Here is a 21,342-nt window from a genome sequence, read left to right on the forward strand (position 1 = left end):
ATTTTTTAAGTAATTATTATGTTTTATTTACTTATTTATTGTGGATTAATTTATTGGTTAATAACTTACAAAAATATATTATTTTAATTAAAAGTATATAAGGTTCATAAGATACATATAGTATGTAAAATGTAATTCAGAATTTTCAATTAATTTATATTTTATTTTCATTTATGCAAATTATTAAAAAATAAGAAAAAATGTCATTATTAACATATATGTATGAGTGAAGTGATGGCTAAAATTGTTATTTGTGTCGATATAAGTACTTATGAGAAAAGTGGTTTACCAAATGATAAAGGAGAATTTGGCCCGACCTTGTGACTGGGAGACACGTGGACATGACTCAGCACAAGCGACAATTTGACGAGATCAGATCAGCACGTGGACATGACTCAACATAGATGGTGACTCGGCATGAATCAGCTCACTACAAAGCTACCTAGGGTACGCTAGTACCCCGAACTAAAGTCACTTCGAGCTAAGACCGCCCTGATACCAGATTGCGACCAGGATAACGAAACCAAGTTCGTTACAGATCGAGCCCGGACATATGAAACTACCTCGGTCAGGACTACTTCGAAGCAAGTATACCTCAGCACAAGATCACACCAGGATCAACTCGATCCAAGGGCACTTCGACATTTGTGACAAGGCGGACCTAAGGAGCACGAGCTCGAGAAGCTCACTACCAATCAGCTCGCCATCGAACAGCCCGATATCCTACAGGCAGCTCGCCTACCGTTCAAAGCATGGCAACCTCGAGGAGCACACTGTCGTACTCTGTATCCCACAGGACCGTACTTTGTAACAGTCACATTAGTTCACCAACTCCCCAGTTCTGACGAGAAGGGACAGTATTATCGTTTGACGACATTTCACCCACCTAACACGCAAACAAGTCCCATCACAATTGGGATCCGGTAACCGTTCCACCGACCTGCATGGACCCCAATATATAAAGACTCCGCCCCCCAGGGGGCGAATTATTATTGTTGTATGTGTAATCTTCACTCTCTAGCTCTCTCACTATTATCATCATCAAGCTCTCTACTATCACTGTGTTCTAATTTAGTCGTCGGAGTGTCCTCGCTGGGTGAGCCACCCTGGGATCTCTGACCCCATCTCTTTTAGGAACCCCAGTCATCGTCGTTGTTGGCAGCCAAATCATATCCAATAAGGAGCAACTAGATTATGCCACATCACCAAACATTCCCACCACAATAAGTGCTTAAAAACATAATAAGTGATTTGGCAAATAGGTCACCAAACAACCTTAAGTGGTTGTTAAAAGAAGACCATGTTTGGCAAGTTTTTTCATGTGGCCTTTGGGTTGTTCAGAAGCCTGGAAGCCTGAATTCTGGGCTTTTCCCATTTGGAAATAGATCTGGGCCATAAAAGATGATAGAAACCTGAATTTGGGCATTCTCAGGAAACTTCAAATGAAGCTTTTATAGTTTTTAGGACCCTATCTTCTTTGAACTTGTGGTACAATATACACGCTTGAGAGAAAATGGGTCATCTTTCCACAAGAACTATTTGAATGTTAAGTGGGGCATACCTTGGAAAATGTATGTAGGGCCCACATACATGTCCACACATGGACCCACATGCATATCCACCAATGGCATGTGGGGCCTACCTAGTAAAATGTATATGGGCCCCACATACATGTCCACACATGGAACCTACATGCATGTCCACCAATGGTATATGGGGCCCACCTTGCAAAATGTATGTAGGCCCCACCTACATGTCCATACATGGACCCTACATACATGTCCACCAATTGTATGTGGGCCCCACATACATGTCCACACATGGTCCTTACATACATGTCCACCAATTGTATGTGGGGCCCACCTTGAAAAAATGTATGTAGGCTCCACATACATGTCCACACATGGACCCCACATGTATGTCCACCAATTACATGTGGGGCCCACCTTATAAAATGTATGTGGGTCCCACATATATGTCCATGCATGGACCCTACATGCATGTCCACTAATGGTATGTGGGGCCCCACATACATGTCCACACATGGACCCTCATGCATGTCCATCAATGGTATGTCAGGCCCATCTTGTAAAATGTACGTGGGCCCCACATACATGTTCACTAATGGTATGTGGGTCCCACCTTAGAAAATGTATGTGGGTCCCATGTGTTAAATTAAAGGTTTGTTGGCCAACACACGACATTCACATTACCGAACTGTCTTTTAGCTTTTATGATCTTTTGTAAGATCTATGTAAAATATTTCAACCAAACAGTCTTTGGTCTTCCAAGATCTATTTTCAAAAGCTCACCCTGTCTTTTAACCATCAGATCTTGTAATAGATCTTCTGGAAAAGACTTGCCAAACAGGCATGAAGTACTTCTAAAAAATATTTGTGCAACAAATACTTCTTTTAACAACCACTTAATCACGAAACAATGTCTTAAACATGTAAAATAAATTGTTTTTGTGAATTTTTGTATTTTTGGGGAAAATTCATAAAGGAGTAATCCCTTGATTTACACAGGATGTAGTGGGCCAATTGATCTTGAAGGGTGTCCATCTTCGCTACACGACCCACCCAGTGAAGGCAGTAGGGAAAGGAAGGCCGGATAAAAAAATCTCTCTCCATGGACTATGTTGTAGGGGTGTTCATGAAAAATCGAAAAACCGAATGAACCGAGAAAATTGAATCACAAAATGAGGTTAACTGAATCGATCGGTTCAGGATTTTTGAAAAACCGAAGGACCAGTTTGATTTTTGGTTAACCTACAAAAAAACTAACGGTTAACCGAACCGACCAATATATATATTTTTATGTATATTTTATATATGTTTTTAATATATGCCATATATTTTCTATGTATTATATATAAATATATTCATTATATATAAAAATATATACTTATATTATATTTATAATGATGTATTTATAAATATATTATATATTTTTCAAATTTTTATAATTTATTATTTATAATATAATATTATACATATATTTATATAATATATATTATAAATATAAAAATCGAAGAACCGAATCAGTCAAAAACCGAAACTGATGAACCGATTAACCGATGGTACTGATTCGATTTCGATTTGGAGAATTAGAAAAATCGGTACCACCGGTTCGGTTTACAAAAAAAAGTGCCATGGTTCGGTTAACCGAACCGGGACACCCCTACTCTGTTGCAGACAACAGAATCGGAAATAACGAAACCTTGATGAACAAGCAATTTTGGTGGGAAATAAGAGAAGAAAGAAGGGGTGTTTCCTTGCGTCCTTCCCAATCGTATTCACTATTCAGATCAGTCTAAACTCGATCAAAGTAGAGTCGAACAGTTTCTTCCTCCCTACCATTTGCAATCAAACCATTCAATCACAACTGCAACTCTCTGCAACTCATCCTCACTGCTAACTGAGCCTAGTTATCTTAATCAAATCCCAGCACCCGCGGTTCTCCGTTAAGCAGCTTCGAACCGTATCTGAAGGCAATATCTCAAGGACGGGGCTTTAAGCTTCTCAGTGAAATTGTAGCGGCAATTGTGGGAATTAAGCCTGCACGCCTGTTAGTTTTCGAATGAAACAATAACACTTCGGATTGCTGTGGGTAGGATTCGTGGGTAGAAGATCCGGATTTCTCTTTGAAATATAGTTTGATTTTCCCCTTTGGAGAAAGGAGAAAAACGAGAAGGATGACGACGAAGACGGCAACGATGTACTGGAGGGACGCCTTGCGATTCGTTTGCTCTGTACAGTTCTGGAGAATGGCGGTGCTATGGACTTTCGCTCTCGTCTTCTCCCACCTGCAGTTGTTTGTCAGAGCACTCTTCTCTCGGAAGTCTCATTCCTACCCGCGCTGTTCTCCTCAGCCCATTTTCACAACCACAACCACTTCCATGCCTGTTTGCATCGTCACCGGCGTAACTATTCCACCTTTCTTTATCCTTTTGTATCTATTTTTCTTCCTATTTCATATGTGTTCGTTGTTGCAGGCCACGTCTGGTTTAGGTGCAGCAGCTGCGCATGCCCTTTCCAAGGAAGGATTCTATGTCGTTCTTGGTACTTTTCAATTTACTGTATCATGCTCTGTAAAACTTCATGGACTTAACCTTCCTTTTTAAGGCCATACTTGGTTATCTAGCGAAGAGCATTTTGACAAGTGAAGCCATTTTTTTTTATCAAGTTCGTTGTCTTCAGATATCCCTAACCATCCAAGACCTCTTAATCAATCGATTAGGATTAGTATCTAGATGCCTAGTTAGTTCTTGTGTTGATTGAGTTTACAAGTAGTAGTTGATTTGCTCCTCTATCTTGGAGAAAGGATGACCTTTCTTCTACCATAATTGCAGCTGTGAAACTGAAATTTATCTATATCTAATATTTGCAGCTGGGCGGTCCTCCGATTTGTTATCAGAGGTGTGGCTTAAGTCCTGAGTTTATTATCATCCCCCCTCCCCCACTCCCAATTCTTTTTCTTGAGTGTTTGTCCCTTCATTTGCATAACAGATTATCAGAGAGATTAAGCAGCGAAATAGAGACGCCCATCTTAAAGCATTTCAGGTAGACCTGTCATCATTTCAATCTATGCTCAAGTTCAAAAATTCCCTTAAGCAGTGGCTCTTGGACTCTGATATGCACCCCTCCATCCAACTCCTGATAAACAATGCTGGGATATTGGCGACATCATGCAGATTCACAGCCGAAGGCTTTGACCAGTAAGTTTCTCATTTTAATATCTCTTCCTCCATTAACTAACCCCATCCAACATGCCTTACATGGTTCATGTGATTTTAGTTTTGATTGCTTTTCCTTCTTTGTTCCATGCACTCTGGAAGCACCCAAAATATATACAATCATTATAAACTTACTTGATAAAATATCACGAGTTGCAGGTTAAAATTCATAATTTGGCATTGTATTCATTATGATCCCTACTTTTATGATGGGTCAACAAATGATAGTGAGAAATAGGAATTGGTGTTGATCTGAACGCATGAGAAAACTTATATTTTTTAATCAAAAAAGCAAAAAAAAAATAACATTTTTATCTAATTCTTCATATGCTTAACTATTTCCTTGGAATGATTGACGTATTTATGGTTCTTAAATCCTTTTCTGGGTTCTATTTCACATCTTTTTGTTTTTTTTTTCCTCTTTTGCCTTTTTGAAACAAAGATTGAAGATTTGGTGGGATTTTTCAAAAAGGTTTAAAATAGCGTCGACTGATATTCTTTATTGGTTATTCAGAACTGAAGAGAACATTGCCCGCATGCTGGGTGGTGAAGTATAACTGTGTCCTTGAGTTTTGACTGATGAATACAAATAGGATTGATGGGAGACATTTACAGGACACATATAAAATTGTACTTTTTGGTCCTAGAACGTTGGACCATTAGGCCTCAGTGGTCCAGATGAACGCAGCTACAATGAGGATATTGAGATGGATAAATGGGGATAGAAGGGATAACCATGGAACTTAGGATGGGATGATTGGCATTAAACTAAGAGAGGCTATGACATAGCTTTGTCAAAGTGGAGGCCTGTGGCTGCAGTAGTGAGCAATGCTTTATTGCAAACTGAAGGCTATAAGAAGGCAATAGGACAGCCCAAAGGGTAATGGATCTTGTAGTAGGAAAAGGTTTGACACTCATTCTTTACCAAGACAGTCATTGGCCATGAGTATACACACAGGACACAGATACATACGCTACATTCATATGTTAATAATGGGTATTTTGTCTCATTATCTTAACCGGAATACGTTCTAATCAATAACTCTTTTCTGAATTTTACTGCAATTTTTACCTTTAATAGTTCTGTTTAATATGATCAAATGAGAAGTTTTGAGATTAAGCTTTTTCATTTGCTTTTAATTTTCATGAATTGTTAGGTCTTGAAGCTTTGTGTTATGCATTCAACTATTAAAACACTTGAATGATATTGTACATAAAATTAGGATTAAGTTGAGGTTTCTTGAATATGAACTCAATTGGAAGGTTCTCTGTCTCCCATCTTAGGCATGCGGTTGTGGTTCAATCCCAGTCCTACATACTGATAGAGCAAAAAACTTCTTGTGAATGACATTTTATTTGTGATTTTTAGAGCTCCAAAATAGGAATATATACCGTTTGCTATTTCATTGTTTGTATTATGTAGTTGTCTTTTAAGGGGAAAAACATAGAACATGTGTTGATAGGTTTTCTGACTTTCTGTGGTCACAGGATGATGGGGACAAATTATATTGGTGCATTTTTCCTAACTAATCTCCTCTTGCCACTACTTAGAAGCAGTCCTGTTCCTTCCCGGATTGTTAATGTTACATCCTTTACCCATAGATGTGGTGAGCATGCTTTAATATCCAATATGCAAAGCTTCTCTCTCTCTCTCTCTACATATATATATATATATATATTTGGTTCCTTTAGAAAATCTTGTGTGATATTTGGTTCCAGATATTAACAGTGGCCAAGAGTAATTATTTATATTTGGATCCCCATCTCAAAAGAATGGTGAAAATGTTATCTTTTATCTTCCTTATAAAGGTTAAACTACAATTCTGGATCTATTGTGGCTATTACCATTACAGATTTATCATTTGTTATCCAATTTCTTGAACAATAATAGTTAGTGCCTCATCAATTGGGATATTTTCCGAGTCCTCGAGTCTTCTAAGTGCTGTTTTTTGGGGTAAATTACAAAGGCCCCCTGTACTATGAAGTCAGCGATAATTACCCCCTGAACTTTTTTTTTTGCAACAAAGACACCCTGAACTTTACTTTGCAACAAATACCCCTCTGTATTCTTCTTCTCCGTTCAGTGTTCAATTTGTTAATACTCATAGCCATTATCAAGTGAATCTGGAAAGAATTATACTCAGTTCCCTTAACCATTTTAGTATTTTATTGATTACAAATTCCTCTCTATACCAAGATTCATCATGACTTCTGAAATTTCTGTTTTTCCATATCTTCCAGTCGATTAATGAGGGGTATTGCACCCCCGATAAACGAGAGAATTGGTCTGTGAATGATGCATTAAGCACCCAGCTACAAAGTCTTGTATGAATTCCATGGTTTAACCCTAAACCCCAAGAATGGACTGGAATGTAGGGTGGAGTCTGAAGGATGCTCTGGGATGTAGGGTGGAGTCTTCCTTTCACATACCTGGGCCTTCCCCTCAGGGGAAACCCGTCATCTGCAAGCTTTTGGGGCACTGTCATTGAGAAATGTGAGAGGCGGCTGGGTACTTGGAAGCGGAACTCTCTCTCCAAAGGTGGTAGACTAACTCTCATAAAGGCTACACTCTCAAACCTCCCTATCTACTTCCTCTCTCTTTTCAAAGTTCCAGCTAAGATTAGGAATAGATTGGAGACCCATCCAAAGAGATTTCCTTTGGGAGGAAAGAGGAGAGAAAGGTTTCCACTTGGTGAATTGGAAAATTTGTTTGCTTGGGAAGGTGGGATAGGCTTGGGACACATCTCGGAAAGAAATCAGGCTTTCCTTGGGAAGTGGCTTTGGAGGTTCAAGATGGAACATAACTCTTTGTGGACCTCAGTCATCTGCAGCAAATATGGTAGAAGCTGTTGGGGATGGGGCAACTCTCTTCCTTTACTAGTTCATTCCTCTCGAAATCTTTGGAGAGGTACCCTACAGTCCTTTGCTTCTTTCTTTCCCCTTCTTAGACTGAAAGTTGGAAATGGGAATACCATTAAATTTTGGATAGACCTTTGGTGGGGAAATAATCCTCTCCATGAAGTTTTCACCTCTCTTTTTAGGTTAGTGCGTGCATGATAAACAAGCTCTCATTTCTACAACCTTGATAAGAGGATCAGATGGTGTCTCCTTCAATTTCAATTTTTGTAGAGAGCTGCAAGACTTAGAAATCCCGGCTATTTCTTCCTTACTCTCAATGCTCTTAGAAGTCTTCATCTTTCCCTCCTAGGGGTGTGACCGAGTCGAGTCGAGTATCAAGCTACTCGAGCTCGAGCTCGACTCAAAAACATAGAGCTCGAAACACGGCTCGAGCTCGATCGTGTTTCATATATTTGGCTCGAACTCAACTCGAGTTGATACTTGCGATACTCAAGCTCGGCTCGACTTGAGCCGGTTATAAATAAATTGATATTAAAAATTATAAATAAGTCAATAATAGGTACGTTAAAATTTAAAATATATTAAAAATATAAATAAATTAATATCACAAATAAAAATATATTTTGAAAATCAATTATAAATTTATTCATTTATATTGTAAATAAGTTAATATAAAAAACTTAATGTTTATTTATATTATAAATACAAATATATTAAAAAATATAATTTTATTATGAGCTTGATTTAAAGTAGTCCTTGTTGTATAGTATTGTAATTACTATTATTTTATTTGTTCTTTTTATCTTTCAGCCCTATAAGGGCATTCTTGTAACTGTACATACCTTTTATCTCTTTAATATAAAAGAGACTCTTTGGGGTGGGGGTCGACTACTCTTGACACCCCTAAATCTGTTTTCTTCTTCATCTGAATTTTGTTCACATGGTATCAGAGCAGGTTGCCCTTTGATCTTCCTTTTCTCTGATCCACCTTGTTTTCGTGATCTATTGAGAACCTACATCTCTGCGGAGTGGTCCTGGACTGTTTTGATCTCTCCAGGAACCCCTTTTTTGTTTTCTGCGCATCCAGAGAGAGAGATTTTATTGGATCTCTCTCGTCTGATCTCCGTTTGCAACAAGAATTGAAAGGAGTTGTCACCTAGCCCCTCTCAACATATTCTGAAATTTTTACGGAGACCCGTGAAGTTTTGAGAGACATGTGGACTCTTCTTCTTGGAGGTTGTGCCCAAACTTTCCTTTTCTAGATTGTGTGTTCAACTTTTCTTTATTTTGGATCTTGAACAATCTCTGGTGAAAGTAAGGGGTTTCTATTTTAGTTTTTTTGACTCTCTTGGATTTATTACAGCCTATTTCACTCGTCTTTGGATCAAGTTTTACTTCAGTTTAGTTTCTTTAAACTTCAACCGAACCCTATTTTGTGCTATTCTCTTGCTAAAATGGTTTCAGACAGAGGTGATATCATTCTTGTAAAGATGAATGGACAGAACTATGAGATGTGGAAGTTCCACTTCGACTTTTGTGTTAAGGGAAAGGGTTTAGAAAGACATCTGAATGGAATGGTCACCAAATCGGTTGAGACTGAGGCCAAAGCTTTACAACAATGGAAGTTGGATAATGGATAACTTGTTTCTTGGATTCTGAGATCTATTGATTATCATATATCTGTACCTATGAGGAGAATGGAAATAGCATATGAGATGTACATGTATTTAGAAAAGGTTTATCAACAATCCAACGTATCTAAACAATATCAGATAGAACCAGAAATATTCTCTTACAACCAAGGAGATCGGAGGATACAGGAGTATTATTCTGGTTTTCTTGATTTATGGGCTAAATATGAGATTGTTCACATTGAACCTTCGGATCCAGTAGAGTGTGTGAAATATCTTCAGAAGCACTTTGAGAAGAAAAAGGTGACTCAATTCTTGATGAGACAAACCTGAATATGAGATAATCAGGTCCAACGTTCTGAGTAGGGGAGCACTTCCAGATATGGATTCTGTCTTAGGGGAACTTCTGAACGAAGAGACTAGACTTCTCACTACAGTCGGGTTTGATGGGAAGATGGCTGAAGTTGGGGCTGAAACAACCTTTGTTGCTCATGGGGGTAAGAAGCCAACCTCCAAGGACCTCTCTAAAACCTAGTGCTATGAATGTAAGGGTTTTGGACATATTGCATCTCACTGTAATAAGAAGAATATGTGTACCTATTGCAAGCAAAATGGTCACATTATTCCAGACTGTCCAGTCCGACCAGCTAAGGGCTCTCAGAAAAAGACTCAGGGGCCTATCAAGCAACAGACACTGTATCTACCAAGGGTGAGTCTTTAGTGAAAGGTGATTCAACAGGTGTCATGGATGAGGAAAGGGTTTGGCAACTGGTATCTTCTGCTATTTCCTCTGCTTTCTCTGCTATTGGCTTGTCTGGTAAGTTCTCTGTATATTGTTCTTCCCCTTCACATGCTTGGATTATAGATTCAGGTGCCACCAACCATATGACAGGAGCCTACCTCAATCACCCAATCCCTTCCACTAAAACTCACCATAAACATATTATTACTGCTAATGGTGAAAAATTAGACATCATTGGTAGTAATGATCTGTCCCTTCAACTGTCACCAACTAGATCATTTCCTCTCTCCAAAACCCTCTTAGTACCCAACCTTACTACTAATCTGATTTCTGTTGGCCAACTTGTTGATGAAGGATATGTTCTCACTTTTTCTCATGATGGTTGTTTGATACAGGACCGATACACTGGGAAGGTGAAAGGGAAGGGGCGTAGGCTGGGCCGTCTGTTTGCGCGGGCATCTTCAGCTTTACTTAGTTCTTCTTTATCTGATTCTCTGTTGAGTTATAGAAATAATGTTTGGGATTTATGGCATAAACGATTGGGTCATCCATATTCCCAAAAATTAAAAATTTTGTTTGACTCTGGTTTGATTAAGAATAAAATTCCCCTTGTTGATACTTTTGATGTTTCTTGCACTACGTGTTGTTTGAGTAAAAGTCATGTTTTATCATTTCTTCATACATCTGAACATGCCACTAAACCTTTTGAGATGATACATAGTGATGTTTGGTCTGCTTCTATTACTTCACGATTGGGGTACAAATATTTCGTATTATTTATAGATGATTGTACCAGATATACTTAGATTTATTTTCTACGACACAAATCAGAAGTCTTTGGTGCTTTTAAATTATTTCATACTATGGTGCAAAATCGATTCAAGTGCAATGTGACTATCCTCCGCTCAGATTCAGAGGGAGAATATAGAGATGGTGACTTCTTGGCATACTTGAGGAGTTATGGAATTCAGTCTCAGCGGATCTGCCCATACACTCTACAACAGAATGGTGTAGCTGAACGGAAGAACGAACATATTCTTAGTGTTGTGCGGACATTACTACAGGAGTCTCATACTTCAACTTTGTTTTGGGTATAAGCAGCCAGTACAACTACGTATTTGATCAATTTTCTTCCATCCTCTGTTCTATGCAACACTTCTCCCTTTCAAAAACTTTTTGGTTTTTCCCCATATTTCTCTAGCCTTCATGTTTTTGGTTGTCTTTGTTTTGTTCATCTTTCTGCTCGTGAACGATCTAAATTAATTGCTCAGTATGTTATGTGTGCCTTTGTGGGATATGGTCCTAACCACAAAGGATTTTTGTGTTATGATCATGTTATTCATCGTATTCGGATTTCTCGGAATGTTGTGTTTCTTGAACATATATTCTTCTTTGTTGGGGTTGCTAGATTGTCTGCTCCTTTTATCTTTGTTTTGCAGGACTTTGATTCAAATGACACTACTACTTCCTCAACTGAGAGAGATCTTCTTGTCTTTACCCGCAAGTAGCTACGTGTCCCGACTCCTGCACCTACAACCCCCGTTCCACCCGGTCTAGAGCATTCATCTTAGATATCCTTGTAAGTGATACATTGACCCAAGATCCTCCTATTTCAGATAGTAATTCGGTTATTCCACTTCGTCGTTTTACCCATGTCTCTCGACCTCCTGACTGCTATGGTTTTCCTTCAAATAATAGTTCATTTTCTGTTGTACTTTTTTCCACAAATATCCCTAGATCTTATCAGCAAGCCATTAGAAGTTCTTAGTGGAAAGAAGCTTTGGATTCCGAAATTCAAGCCCTCCATGAGACTAATACTTGGGATCTTGTGCCAACTCCTCTAGATGCTTCTATTGTTGGAAGTCGTTGGGTCTATACGATCAAACTGAAATCAGTTGGTTTTCTTTATCGATATAAGGTCCGGTTAGTTGCCCAAGGATACAGTGGAATATGGAATTGATTATTAAGAAACATTTGCCCCGGTTGCTAAGATCACCACAGTTCGGACTCTTATGGCCATATCTGCTGTTTATTCCTGGACTATTTACCAATTAGATGTGAAGAATGTCTTTCTTCATGGTGAACTAAAGGAGACAGTGTACATGAAACCTCCGCCTGGATATTGCAGTGATCCTTCACGTGTCTGCCGCCTAAAGAAGTCTTTATATGGCCTGAAGCAAGCACCCAAAGCTTGGTTTGAGCGCTTTCGGGATGTTGTTGTTGTAGTTGGGTATAATCAAAGTTCCTCTGACTACTCCCTCTTTGTTAGGGTATTACTTTTCTTCTTTTGTATGTTGATGACATGCTTCTAATGGGGAATGATCATGACGGCATTTGTGAGCTGAAGTCCTTACTTCATAACTCGTTTCACATGAAGGACTTGTGTCCTCTCGCTTACTTCTTGGGTTTGGAGGTTCATCGTAGCAGTCGAGGGTATTTTATTTGTCAACAAAAATACGCCTCTGATCTCGTCAAACTAGCTGGAATCACTGATGAGAAACACGTTGATATCCCCTTGGAGCTGAACGTCAAGCTATCTAAATCCAAAGGCCTCATCCTTCTTGGTGCTACCTTGTACCGTCAGCTTGTTGGCTTTTATATCTATCTTAGTATGACCAGGCCTGATATTTCACATGCTGTTTAGGTCGTCAATCAATTTGTCTCTGCCCCAAGACAATCTCATATGGCTGCTATTCGCCGCATCGTCCATTATGTTAAAGACACGACCCCTCAGAGACTGTTTTTCTCTTCCTCGTCATCCATACAGTTGAGGGTTTACGTTGATGCTAATTGGGCCGGTTGCCCTAACACTTGTCGATCCACTATTGGGTGGTGCGTCTTCATGGGTGACTCTCTCATGTCCTGGAAGTGCAAGAAACAACAAACTGTCTCTAAGTCTTCTACTGAAGCCAAGTATAGAGCTATGTCTTCTGCATGTAGCAAGATTGTTTGGCTGATGTCACTTTTCATAGAATTTGGTATTTCTCTTCCTACTCCTATCCCTTTATATGCCAACAACACCAACACTATCAAGATCGCATCTAATCCAATCTTTCATGAGAGGACTAAACATATAGAGGTGGATTGTCACTTTATTAGAGACCTCCTTGTTGCAGGCTCTATATCTCTTCCTCACGTTGCCTCTCACATGCAGATTGCCGGCATCTTCACCAAGGCCATGACTAAAAGTCGAGATCTCATTCTTGGGGGCAAACTGATGCTGATGTCTATGCATCAGTTTGAGGGGGAGTGTGAAGATATATCTTGATGTACATTATTAGAGTAGTCCTTGTTGTACAATATCGTAGTTCTTATTATTTTATTTGTTCTTTTTATCTTTCAGCCTGTAAAGGCATTCTTGTAACGGTACATACCTTTTATCTCTTCAATATAAAAGAGACTCTTTGGGGTGGGGGTTGACTATTCTTGACACTTCTAAATCTGTTTTCTTCTTGCTTTGAATTCAGTTCACACCTTGCCCATCCCTTGGGAATGAAATCCCATTTCTACTGATTTCAATTCTCATTCCCATTCCTGTCTGAACCAAATAGACTATGGGAATGGACCATTCTGATTCTGATCAGGATTTCAATTCCGATTGCGAACCAAACAGACCCTGAATACCTGTGACAACCTCCACAAGAAATTTCAAGGCAATCTCTACATATCTCTTTCTATTTGTCTGATGCACTATAATGATGGGGAATCTATTGGACATCTTTTTATTAATTGCATCGTGGTCTGAAGTCTTTGGCAGTATTTTCTTGATTCTTTAGCAAGGGGCAGTCTCAGCTGGACTCCCCCAAATTCTGTTATAGAGTTTATCAACTCTTGGCGAGGGCTAAAGATTAATTTGGGCAAGAGAGGAAGTTGCTTCTGGAAAGTAATTATCCATGCAGTCATGTGGAATATTTAGGAGGAAAGAAATATGAGATTATTCGATGAGATATACTCCTCCTTAGAGACTCTTAGAGATCGTATCCTAGCTAATATCAACAACTAGGTGGTGAATAGTAAAGTCTTTGAGGGTATCAAATCGGCGTGAACCGCAAAGGAATTGGCCAGCCCTACTGTCAACCACTCCCTTTCATCCTCAGCCTTTCTTTCAAATCACCCCAAGACAAGAATGTGAGTACATTCTGAACTTCAATGGCAGCTTTAGGAGAGCTACGGAGGACAGCTCAGATGCAGGAATAGGAGGTTAGGTTTGTAGATCTAATGGAGAATTGACTTGGGCCTATAGTGGTCCTTCCAAGGCTGCTGATGCATTGGAAGCAGAGACTAGGGTCCTCCTTGAAGGCCTCAGAATTGCCAAGTCACAACAACTTCCTTTCATTGCAGTGGAATCAGATTTGAGGAATGTTATAAATTGGGCTTCTGGACAGTCTCTTGACCAAGGTTCAAAGTATCGATTGGGTGTATTGTATCATATCTTTTGGTCACGGGGCACCTGTTTACAGGTGTTTCGGGGGCCTGCTTCTTTTTAATAAAAAATATAGTAAAAAACATTACTAAAAACCAAATTTTGAAAAAAAAACTAAAATAAAAAACACAAAAGCGTGTCGTTTTAAGTACTGATGCAATACGCCCCTGCTGATACACAGGGGCATATCTATACTTTGAACCATGCTCTTGACCTGTGGAAGCTCTCCCACATGCTGTTAGAAATCAGGGAGCTCCCCTCTTGCTTGCATTGCTAAATCTGGTCTTGGAAGGGATTTTTTTTGTATAATGCACATATATTGCCAAATTAGTAGTGGGCTTTGTCTTTTGTTTTTGTTTTGCGGACAAGACTTTGTACATCCCTCCCTTGTTTAATGATTTCAATGAAATCAGTTATCTTTTCTCAAAAAAAAAAAAAAAAGAATGGACTGGAATGTCTCCAGGCTTTATTGCAAGATGGCTGTGTGAAAATTGGTGGTATACTTCTTCCATGTTCTCTAATATTTTGAGGTTAATTGTACTCTATACTTTTAAATTACTATCTGCCAGTAATTTTCTTTTGAAAGCTTTCCACACCAATATTGAAAGCTTTCCATCTCCAAACCTGGTCCTCAATTCCTCTTCCCTGGATGACAGCCTATGCTGTTTGAGTGGAAAAGTTTCCACTATTTGACACTTTCCAATCACACCTATCTTCTTCCTCCATGAGTTTAACGTTTAGGATGTGAGTTGCATGTACTGTATCACTAGGAACTAGGAAGGATGTTTACCCCATTCTGAAGATTCCACTCTCCTTTGTGGTTGAGCACTTCTTTCAGCTGCGTGTTAATGTTCTCAACTTGTGGGAGGTCTTCAAGATCATCCATAAACAGAGATAGTTAACATGAATTGCCACACTACAACCGTTCCTATCCTTTGCCAATTTCCCAATGTGTCGAGGACAATAATTTATTGATTCCTCTCACCAGTTCCTTCCACTTATTTGGACCTAAATTCATCAATCAGAGCAATTTCCATGGTTCATCTTTCACAAATGTTTTATTTATTTTATTTTTGTTTTTTCATTGATATAGCTAGAAAAGCCTGAATTGTGATGCATGTGGGAGATCTGAATATATTTTTTGATATATATTTAAATGCATTGTTTATTGATAACAAAAATTTAAATGCATTGTTTCTTTCTGCTGCAGTATTTGATTTACAAGTTGACGAGGAATCTTTGTCTGGAATATGTTTCTCAAAATCAAAACAGTACCCATTTGCTCATATCTATGAATACTCCAAAAGTAAGTAAAATGTGCTGTAAGAATAAATGCAAGTACAGTCTCCAGAACTCTCCTTTTTCTTCATTCTAATCAGAATACGTGGTTCTTTTATGACAGTATGCTTACTTCTGTTCTCTTATGAGCTTCATCGCCAACTTTACTTGATGGACAAATCTCATCCAGTCTCTGTCATGTGTGTTTACAATCTTGACATGTTATAATTATTATTAGTTTTATTTGGATTGTTAATTAGAAACTTAAGTTAATTGATATAAAAAAGAGAAAAATACAGCAAAGCCCTTCAGGAATGGGAAACAACAATGGTCCAGATCATACACATCAATGCAACTACATGAAGTATGTATAAGTGAATACAACCCAAGGCCCAAGAAAAGAGTTAAGATTTATGCTGGGATAGAAGATTCTCGTTATTACTCTTGTTTCTTTCACCTCCAGTTCTGGTCAGGCTATCAGCTAAGGAATTGGCAATCTTTGAACCCAACTGAATGAGACATTTTGGCTGCCAAAGGCCTAGCCCCCCAAATATGATGATCTAATCTCGCGATATTATGCTTTTTAGAAAATTCATGAACTGATTATTGGAAATCATATTGTCCTAAGCCCATTATGCAAGTGGTGAGAAAGTAATAGCTGAGACCAATAATGGGTGCATGAGTGCCATGACCTATGAATCTCAGGTAGAAATCTACCTGAATCTGGTACATCACCATCTAGTTAATAGACATGTTTCTAGGCCATCCTAGAAGTTCATCAAATATCCTAAAGGATGTGGTAGTTTGCATGGTTTCAATCATGTATTTCAGGCTTTTTAGTGATTTTTTTACATTCTTTATTGTGAATTAGATTTGGTGCTGGTTTGGCATCCCTACATGTTCAAATAATGTAATTGATAACACTAACATCCTAGAAGACAAACACGCTTATCTTCCAAGAGTCACAAACACTAACCATATATGATACTATTATACTAATACAAATGGTTTGGGGGTTTGGTTGTAGGAATCAATTTTCTTGATTCCGAATTGTAAAATTACCATGTCAGCTGATTCCCCAGATCATGTGAAAAATTCCATTTGGTAGACCAATTCCTCAAAAATTAGTAGAGGATTGGTTAGTACCGGTTTTCATGATTTGGGATGAGGCCTGAAGCTTTGGGAGATGGCTTTGTGAATCAGGAGGTGTTTTTTAAATCAATTTTCATGGTAGTAACATGTGACTACCAATGATGTTGCAACCATGGTTCAAAGTATCGATATGCCCGTGTACCGGCAGGGGTGTAATGGTACTTAAAACGACACGATTTTGTGTTTTTTTAGTTATTTTTTTTAAATTTGTTTTTTAGTAATGTTTTTAACAATATCTTTTATTAAAAAGAAACAGCTTCCCGAAACACCTGTAAATAGGTGTATCGTTACCAAAAGATACGATATGCTCGATATAGGGTGTATCATATTGATACTTTGAACCTTGGTTGCAACTGTTGGATGATTTTTGGAGAAATTGTTTTGCCAGCATTATTTCTACCAAACATGTTTTCTTGGAGAAATTTGTGAGTCTCCAAACCCCTGAAAATCACTGATTCATGAGGAAGTAATTTTGACAGATTGATCCTTCCAACAAAAGACTCACTTGGTATTAGTAGAAATATGTTTGTTTTGGTTGAATTTCTTTATCTTGCAGTGCTGTAGATCCTGGGGCAGTAGAAACAAAAATTATGCGAGAAATTCCTTCTCAACTCTCTCATTTGGCCTTAGTTGTTCTGAAAGTTCTGGGTTTCTTACACTCACCTGAAAGTGGAGTTGAGCCTACTGTCGATGCGGCCCTTGCCCCTCCAGTAAGTATCTTTAGTTTAATATTGGTGTCTAGTGGCTACTATCTCCAAATTTCTCTGACGTTAAAGGGCAATCCATATTGCTAGGATATGTTGTCTTGGCCCTTGAGGAATCTCTCTCTCTCTCTCTCTCTCTTCCTCCCCATGTGTGTGTTGGCCTGGGAAGAAACATGTAATGGCATACTAACCTATATTGGTGCCATCAATGATGTCATGTAGATGAATAATGTATAGACTTACTAGCTATTTGTGTTTCATTTCAGGAAACATCTGGAGTGTATTTTTTTGGAGGCAGAGGTAGGTCTGTGAGTTCCTCTGCACTATCTTATGACACTGAACTTGCGAAGAAACTATGGACCAGCTCCTGCAAGTTGTTTATAGGATTGCAGCATACATGTAGGGAGAATTCCTAATTTCAACCTCAACCAGAAAAATGAATTATCATGTAGCAAAAGGGTAACGTCCAGATAATACAAGTTTTGGCTATCTACACAATTTCTTGATGGTTGAGTCCAGTGGAACAACCAAGTGATCCACATTGTGTGCTTATATGATGTACCCAAGCTTCAGTCAGTTCCACGACATAACTAGACAAAGCGATGTGAACAGGTCCAAAAGGTTTCCTGTTTGTTCCACCTTGTTCTACGGGAAAGGAAAGTTCTTTAAAGATTTTGGCCCTGTACCTCTAATCTTGGTTGTAGGCTTTGTGTTCAATGCAACTGAAGGGTCTATCAGTCATAAATATTTCAAGAACAAGTGTTTCATGTATCATTCATGAAGCATGAAGGTGCCAATTGGCTCAATTGGTAAGATCTGTGGCTGGTTGTAGCGGATACTCTATTTCTTTGATAGCTAGAATATATCTATTCATCTACCACAATATTAACGAAGTCCTATACATTGTGAGTCCCGGTAGGGTAAGTGTGCCAAAAAGCAAAGTCCATTCTTAAAGTTTTAGCCTTTTGGGGCTATAGAGTGAGACGGGGTATTAAAACATCTATTTATATAACAAAAGGAGAAGGAAGCTAATTCACTTAAGGCCCCGCTCGTTTTTTGATAAGTAATAAGTTTTTCTTGGGAAACATTTACTTGGGTAAGTGTATTTATTCATGTTTTTTCATTTCTTAGGTAAATAAGGTAATAACCATTTCAGTCATAAAAATCCATTTTTAAAAGGAACATTTTTGTCCCATTCGAGTGTTAGCAACTTTTCTTCTAGGTGGGAAATTTATCCACTTAGGAAATGATTATCATTTACCCAGGTAAGTGTGTTTACTCATGTTCTTTTAATTCTTAGGTAAATAAGGTAATGATCATTTTAGTCATAAAAATCCATTATTAAAAGGGGGATTATTGTTCCATTCAAGTGTTAGCAACTTTCCTAGGTGGGAAAGTTATTTACCCATTCTTGGTCAATGGAAACCAAAATCTCATTGACCAACTTTCCCCCCTCTCAAAATCTAAAAAACAAATGCACCTAAAAGTTTCTTGGTCTTCAGCAAAAGCCGGAGGTAAGACCAAGGGAGATTTGCATGCTCCTACTCCTGAAGTGCTTGAATTACTTGTGTGGAATCCGAGCATATTAGAATGTGAGGATTGTGTGTAGCACCTCCTAGATTTATTAAAAAAAAATCCTTCTGCTTCACTAGCTAGATTCCTTGAAAGATGGTTTGTAGCTCTACTTCCTTAATGGTATCCCGGCTTTGGGATTTTCCTCCTACAATACCTAAAGGATCTGGTTGAGGAAATGACCTACCTCTACCTCCAATACCTTAAGAGAGGGACCTTGCCCTTGCCTAAGGTTGCACTTCTCATTCTTGGCAATCCATATGTAGTATAAGGCTAGAATATCCAACACATTATCAATCTTGGAATATTTTTGTTCCAAGCAATCCATATGTTGAAGTCATGAATGCTGAAATAAAGAATCAAATGAGATGTTCCAAGCAAGGTTCAAAGTATCGATATGTATCGGCCGATATATATTGTATTGGGAGCACCCTAATACATCTTTATAGAGGGTGTATCGGGGTTTTGATTGATTCAGGGGGTGGAGGAGCCTTAAACTGGCCCTCTTGAACCGGTTTTGAAAAAAAAAAGGACTGATACTGCCCGATACGACCCTACTGGCGTACCAGTCTTATTGATATTTAGAACCTTGGTTCCAAGGATGGGCAAATAGAATTGCTTTCGCAAAGTCACAATGGCAGAAGAGATGTGATATTGATTCAGATTCTTGGTTACAAAGAGTACATAGAGTGTCTTGCCCTTGATTGAATAGTCTCTTTAATTGGGAAATAATTGTTCACCACTCTCCAAAAGAATAACCAATATTTAGCTGGGAGAGGAAGTTTCCAGATTTTTTTGAGCCATTTCCTTTTCCGGGATGAGAATAAAAAAGGCTGAGTTGCACGAATATAAGCATTTTTAGAAGAAAATTTCCCTATGGGATAACACAATTACAATCAAGATATATTGCACTCCTTAGGGTAAAATGGCGTGTCAATGATTTTTTGCAATTTTTCCCCACTGAAGAAACTTTCTACAACCCCCCCACTGGTAGAGGTGGCAATTTTCCCCGTCCCCAATTGGTACCCAGGCTCCCCGACCCGACAGGGTTGGGGATGGGGGGTACCTTGGTGGGGTTAGGGTTGGGGATGGGTCTACCCTTGAATCCTCGATTAGGGACCCCTGCCCCATCCCCGATTAATATATTATATTATATATAATATTATACATCATATAGGTATAATAATTATTATTCATTGTTTTAAAAGACTAAAACTTAAAATAGTAAAACACAAAACACTTCGACAGAGAGAAGAGAGAACTCTGTCTCTAAACCTTCATCTTCCACTCTTCCATAGTTGGTCGCCGATTCGCAGACCATCGTCTCATCACTGTCGCCACTCGCCTGTCGGGCATCGGATAGAGGATAGAGAAGAGCTACTCAAAGAAGAGTCATTGTCGCCACTCACCGTCTATCGTTGCTTCAACCTTCGTCTATCGTCGCCAATCGCCATCGCCGAGTTGCCGACCGCCATCGCCGAGTTGCCGACTGCCATCGTCGAGTTGCCGACCGCCATTGCCTGTCGGACTCTCTCTCGTCACCAATCTCAACTCTCGCAACGGTCCCCTCTCTCTCTCTCTCTTTCTCTCTCTCAGTCTCAATCTCTCAGTCTCAAACTCTCAGTGTGCATACATATCTCGTTGGGGATTCGGGCCTCCGACGGGGATGGAGGGGGGACTCCTTTCTCTGTTGGCGATCGGAAACAGGGATGGGGGTGATTTGGGGGTCAGGGTCGTGTTATGGTCCCGCGCGTAGGATCCCGTCATGGGTCGGTCCACGGTGCGAAAGCCCTGCTTTCTCTACGCCTTCCCTTGCGTGCAGACCCTATTGCGGAAACTAAATGGGTGATTTGTCCAAGAGACCACCCGAACTCTCCTCACTCTTTTTTTGACTGCAAAACTGAATGCTTTACTTCAATTCGTAGCTCCTTAAATAGGAGAGTACAGAAGGGAATTCCTTGTTGGATTCGGCTAGGCTAGGGTCATCCAACTCAAACTAAAACTCCTAATTTCCTACTCAAACTAAAACTCATAACTCTTACTTAAGAAGATAAAATAAGATAAGGATAAGGGATAAGGTAAGCTGGCGGTGAGTTGGCTGGCAGAGCTGATGTGGTAAGATAAGTGTGGGCCCAACCTGATGAGCTGTCACATGGGCCCCGCCCTATTGCTGCTGTCGGACAGTGCGCGTGTCTCGCGGTGCTGTTGCGGTGCGGTGCATGCTGCGTGCTGCCAGGCGGTGC

At 39.2% G+C, this 21,342-nt stretch overlaps 1 protein-coding gene across 3 annotated transcripts; it reads left to right on the forward strand.

Moving 5' to 3' along the window:
• Positions 1-3,217: 3,217 nt before the first annotated feature.
• On the forward strand, positions 3,218-18,410 carry LOC148872961 (uncharacterized). 3 transcript variants are annotated; one of them, XM_088967518.1, is made up of 10 exons: positions 3,218-3,925; positions 3,998-4,064; positions 4,393-4,421; positions 4,512-4,720; positions 6,227-6,345; positions 15,604-15,699; positions 15,796-15,871; positions 17,380-17,533; positions 17,618-17,702; positions 17,794-18,410. In XM_088967518.1, coding segments are annotated over exons 1-10 (1,065 nt in total). In that variant the 5' UTR covers positions 3,218-3,697; the 3' UTR covers positions 17,796-18,410. The 3 variants fall into 3 exon arrangements, with proteins under 3 accessions (XP_088823644.1, XP_088823642.1, XP_088823643.1); XM_088967516.1 differs by lacking the exon at positions 17,618-17,702; XM_088967517.1 differs by lacking the exon at positions 17,618-17,702 and having other exon boundaries at positions 3,226-3,925; positions 4,355-4,421.
• Positions 18,411-21,342: the final 2,932 nt, after the last annotated feature.

The sequence above is a fragment of the Nelumbo lutea genome, chromosome 2 (assembly GCF_056320005.1).
Source record: "Nelumbo lutea isolate HS-2025 chromosome 2, American lotus-T2T, whole genome shotgun sequence".
In the NCBI taxonomy this organism is placed as follows: domain Eukaryota; kingdom Viridiplantae; phylum Streptophyta; class Magnoliopsida; order Proteales; family Nelumbonaceae; genus Nelumbo; species Nelumbo lutea.

Coding starts and splice junctions, on each gene's coding strand:
- LOC148872961 (XM_088967516.1), top strand. CDS start 3,698: ATGACGACGAAGACGGCAACGATGTACTGGAGGGACGCCTTGCGATTC. Junction 4,065..4,392: donor AGGATTCTATGTCGTTCTTG/GTACTTTTCAAT, acceptor TAATATTTGCAG/CTGGGCGGTCCTCCGATTTG. Junction 6,346..15,603: donor ATCCTTTACCCATAGATGTG/GTGAGCATGCTT, acceptor TTTCTGCTGCAG/TATTTGATTTACAAGTTGAC.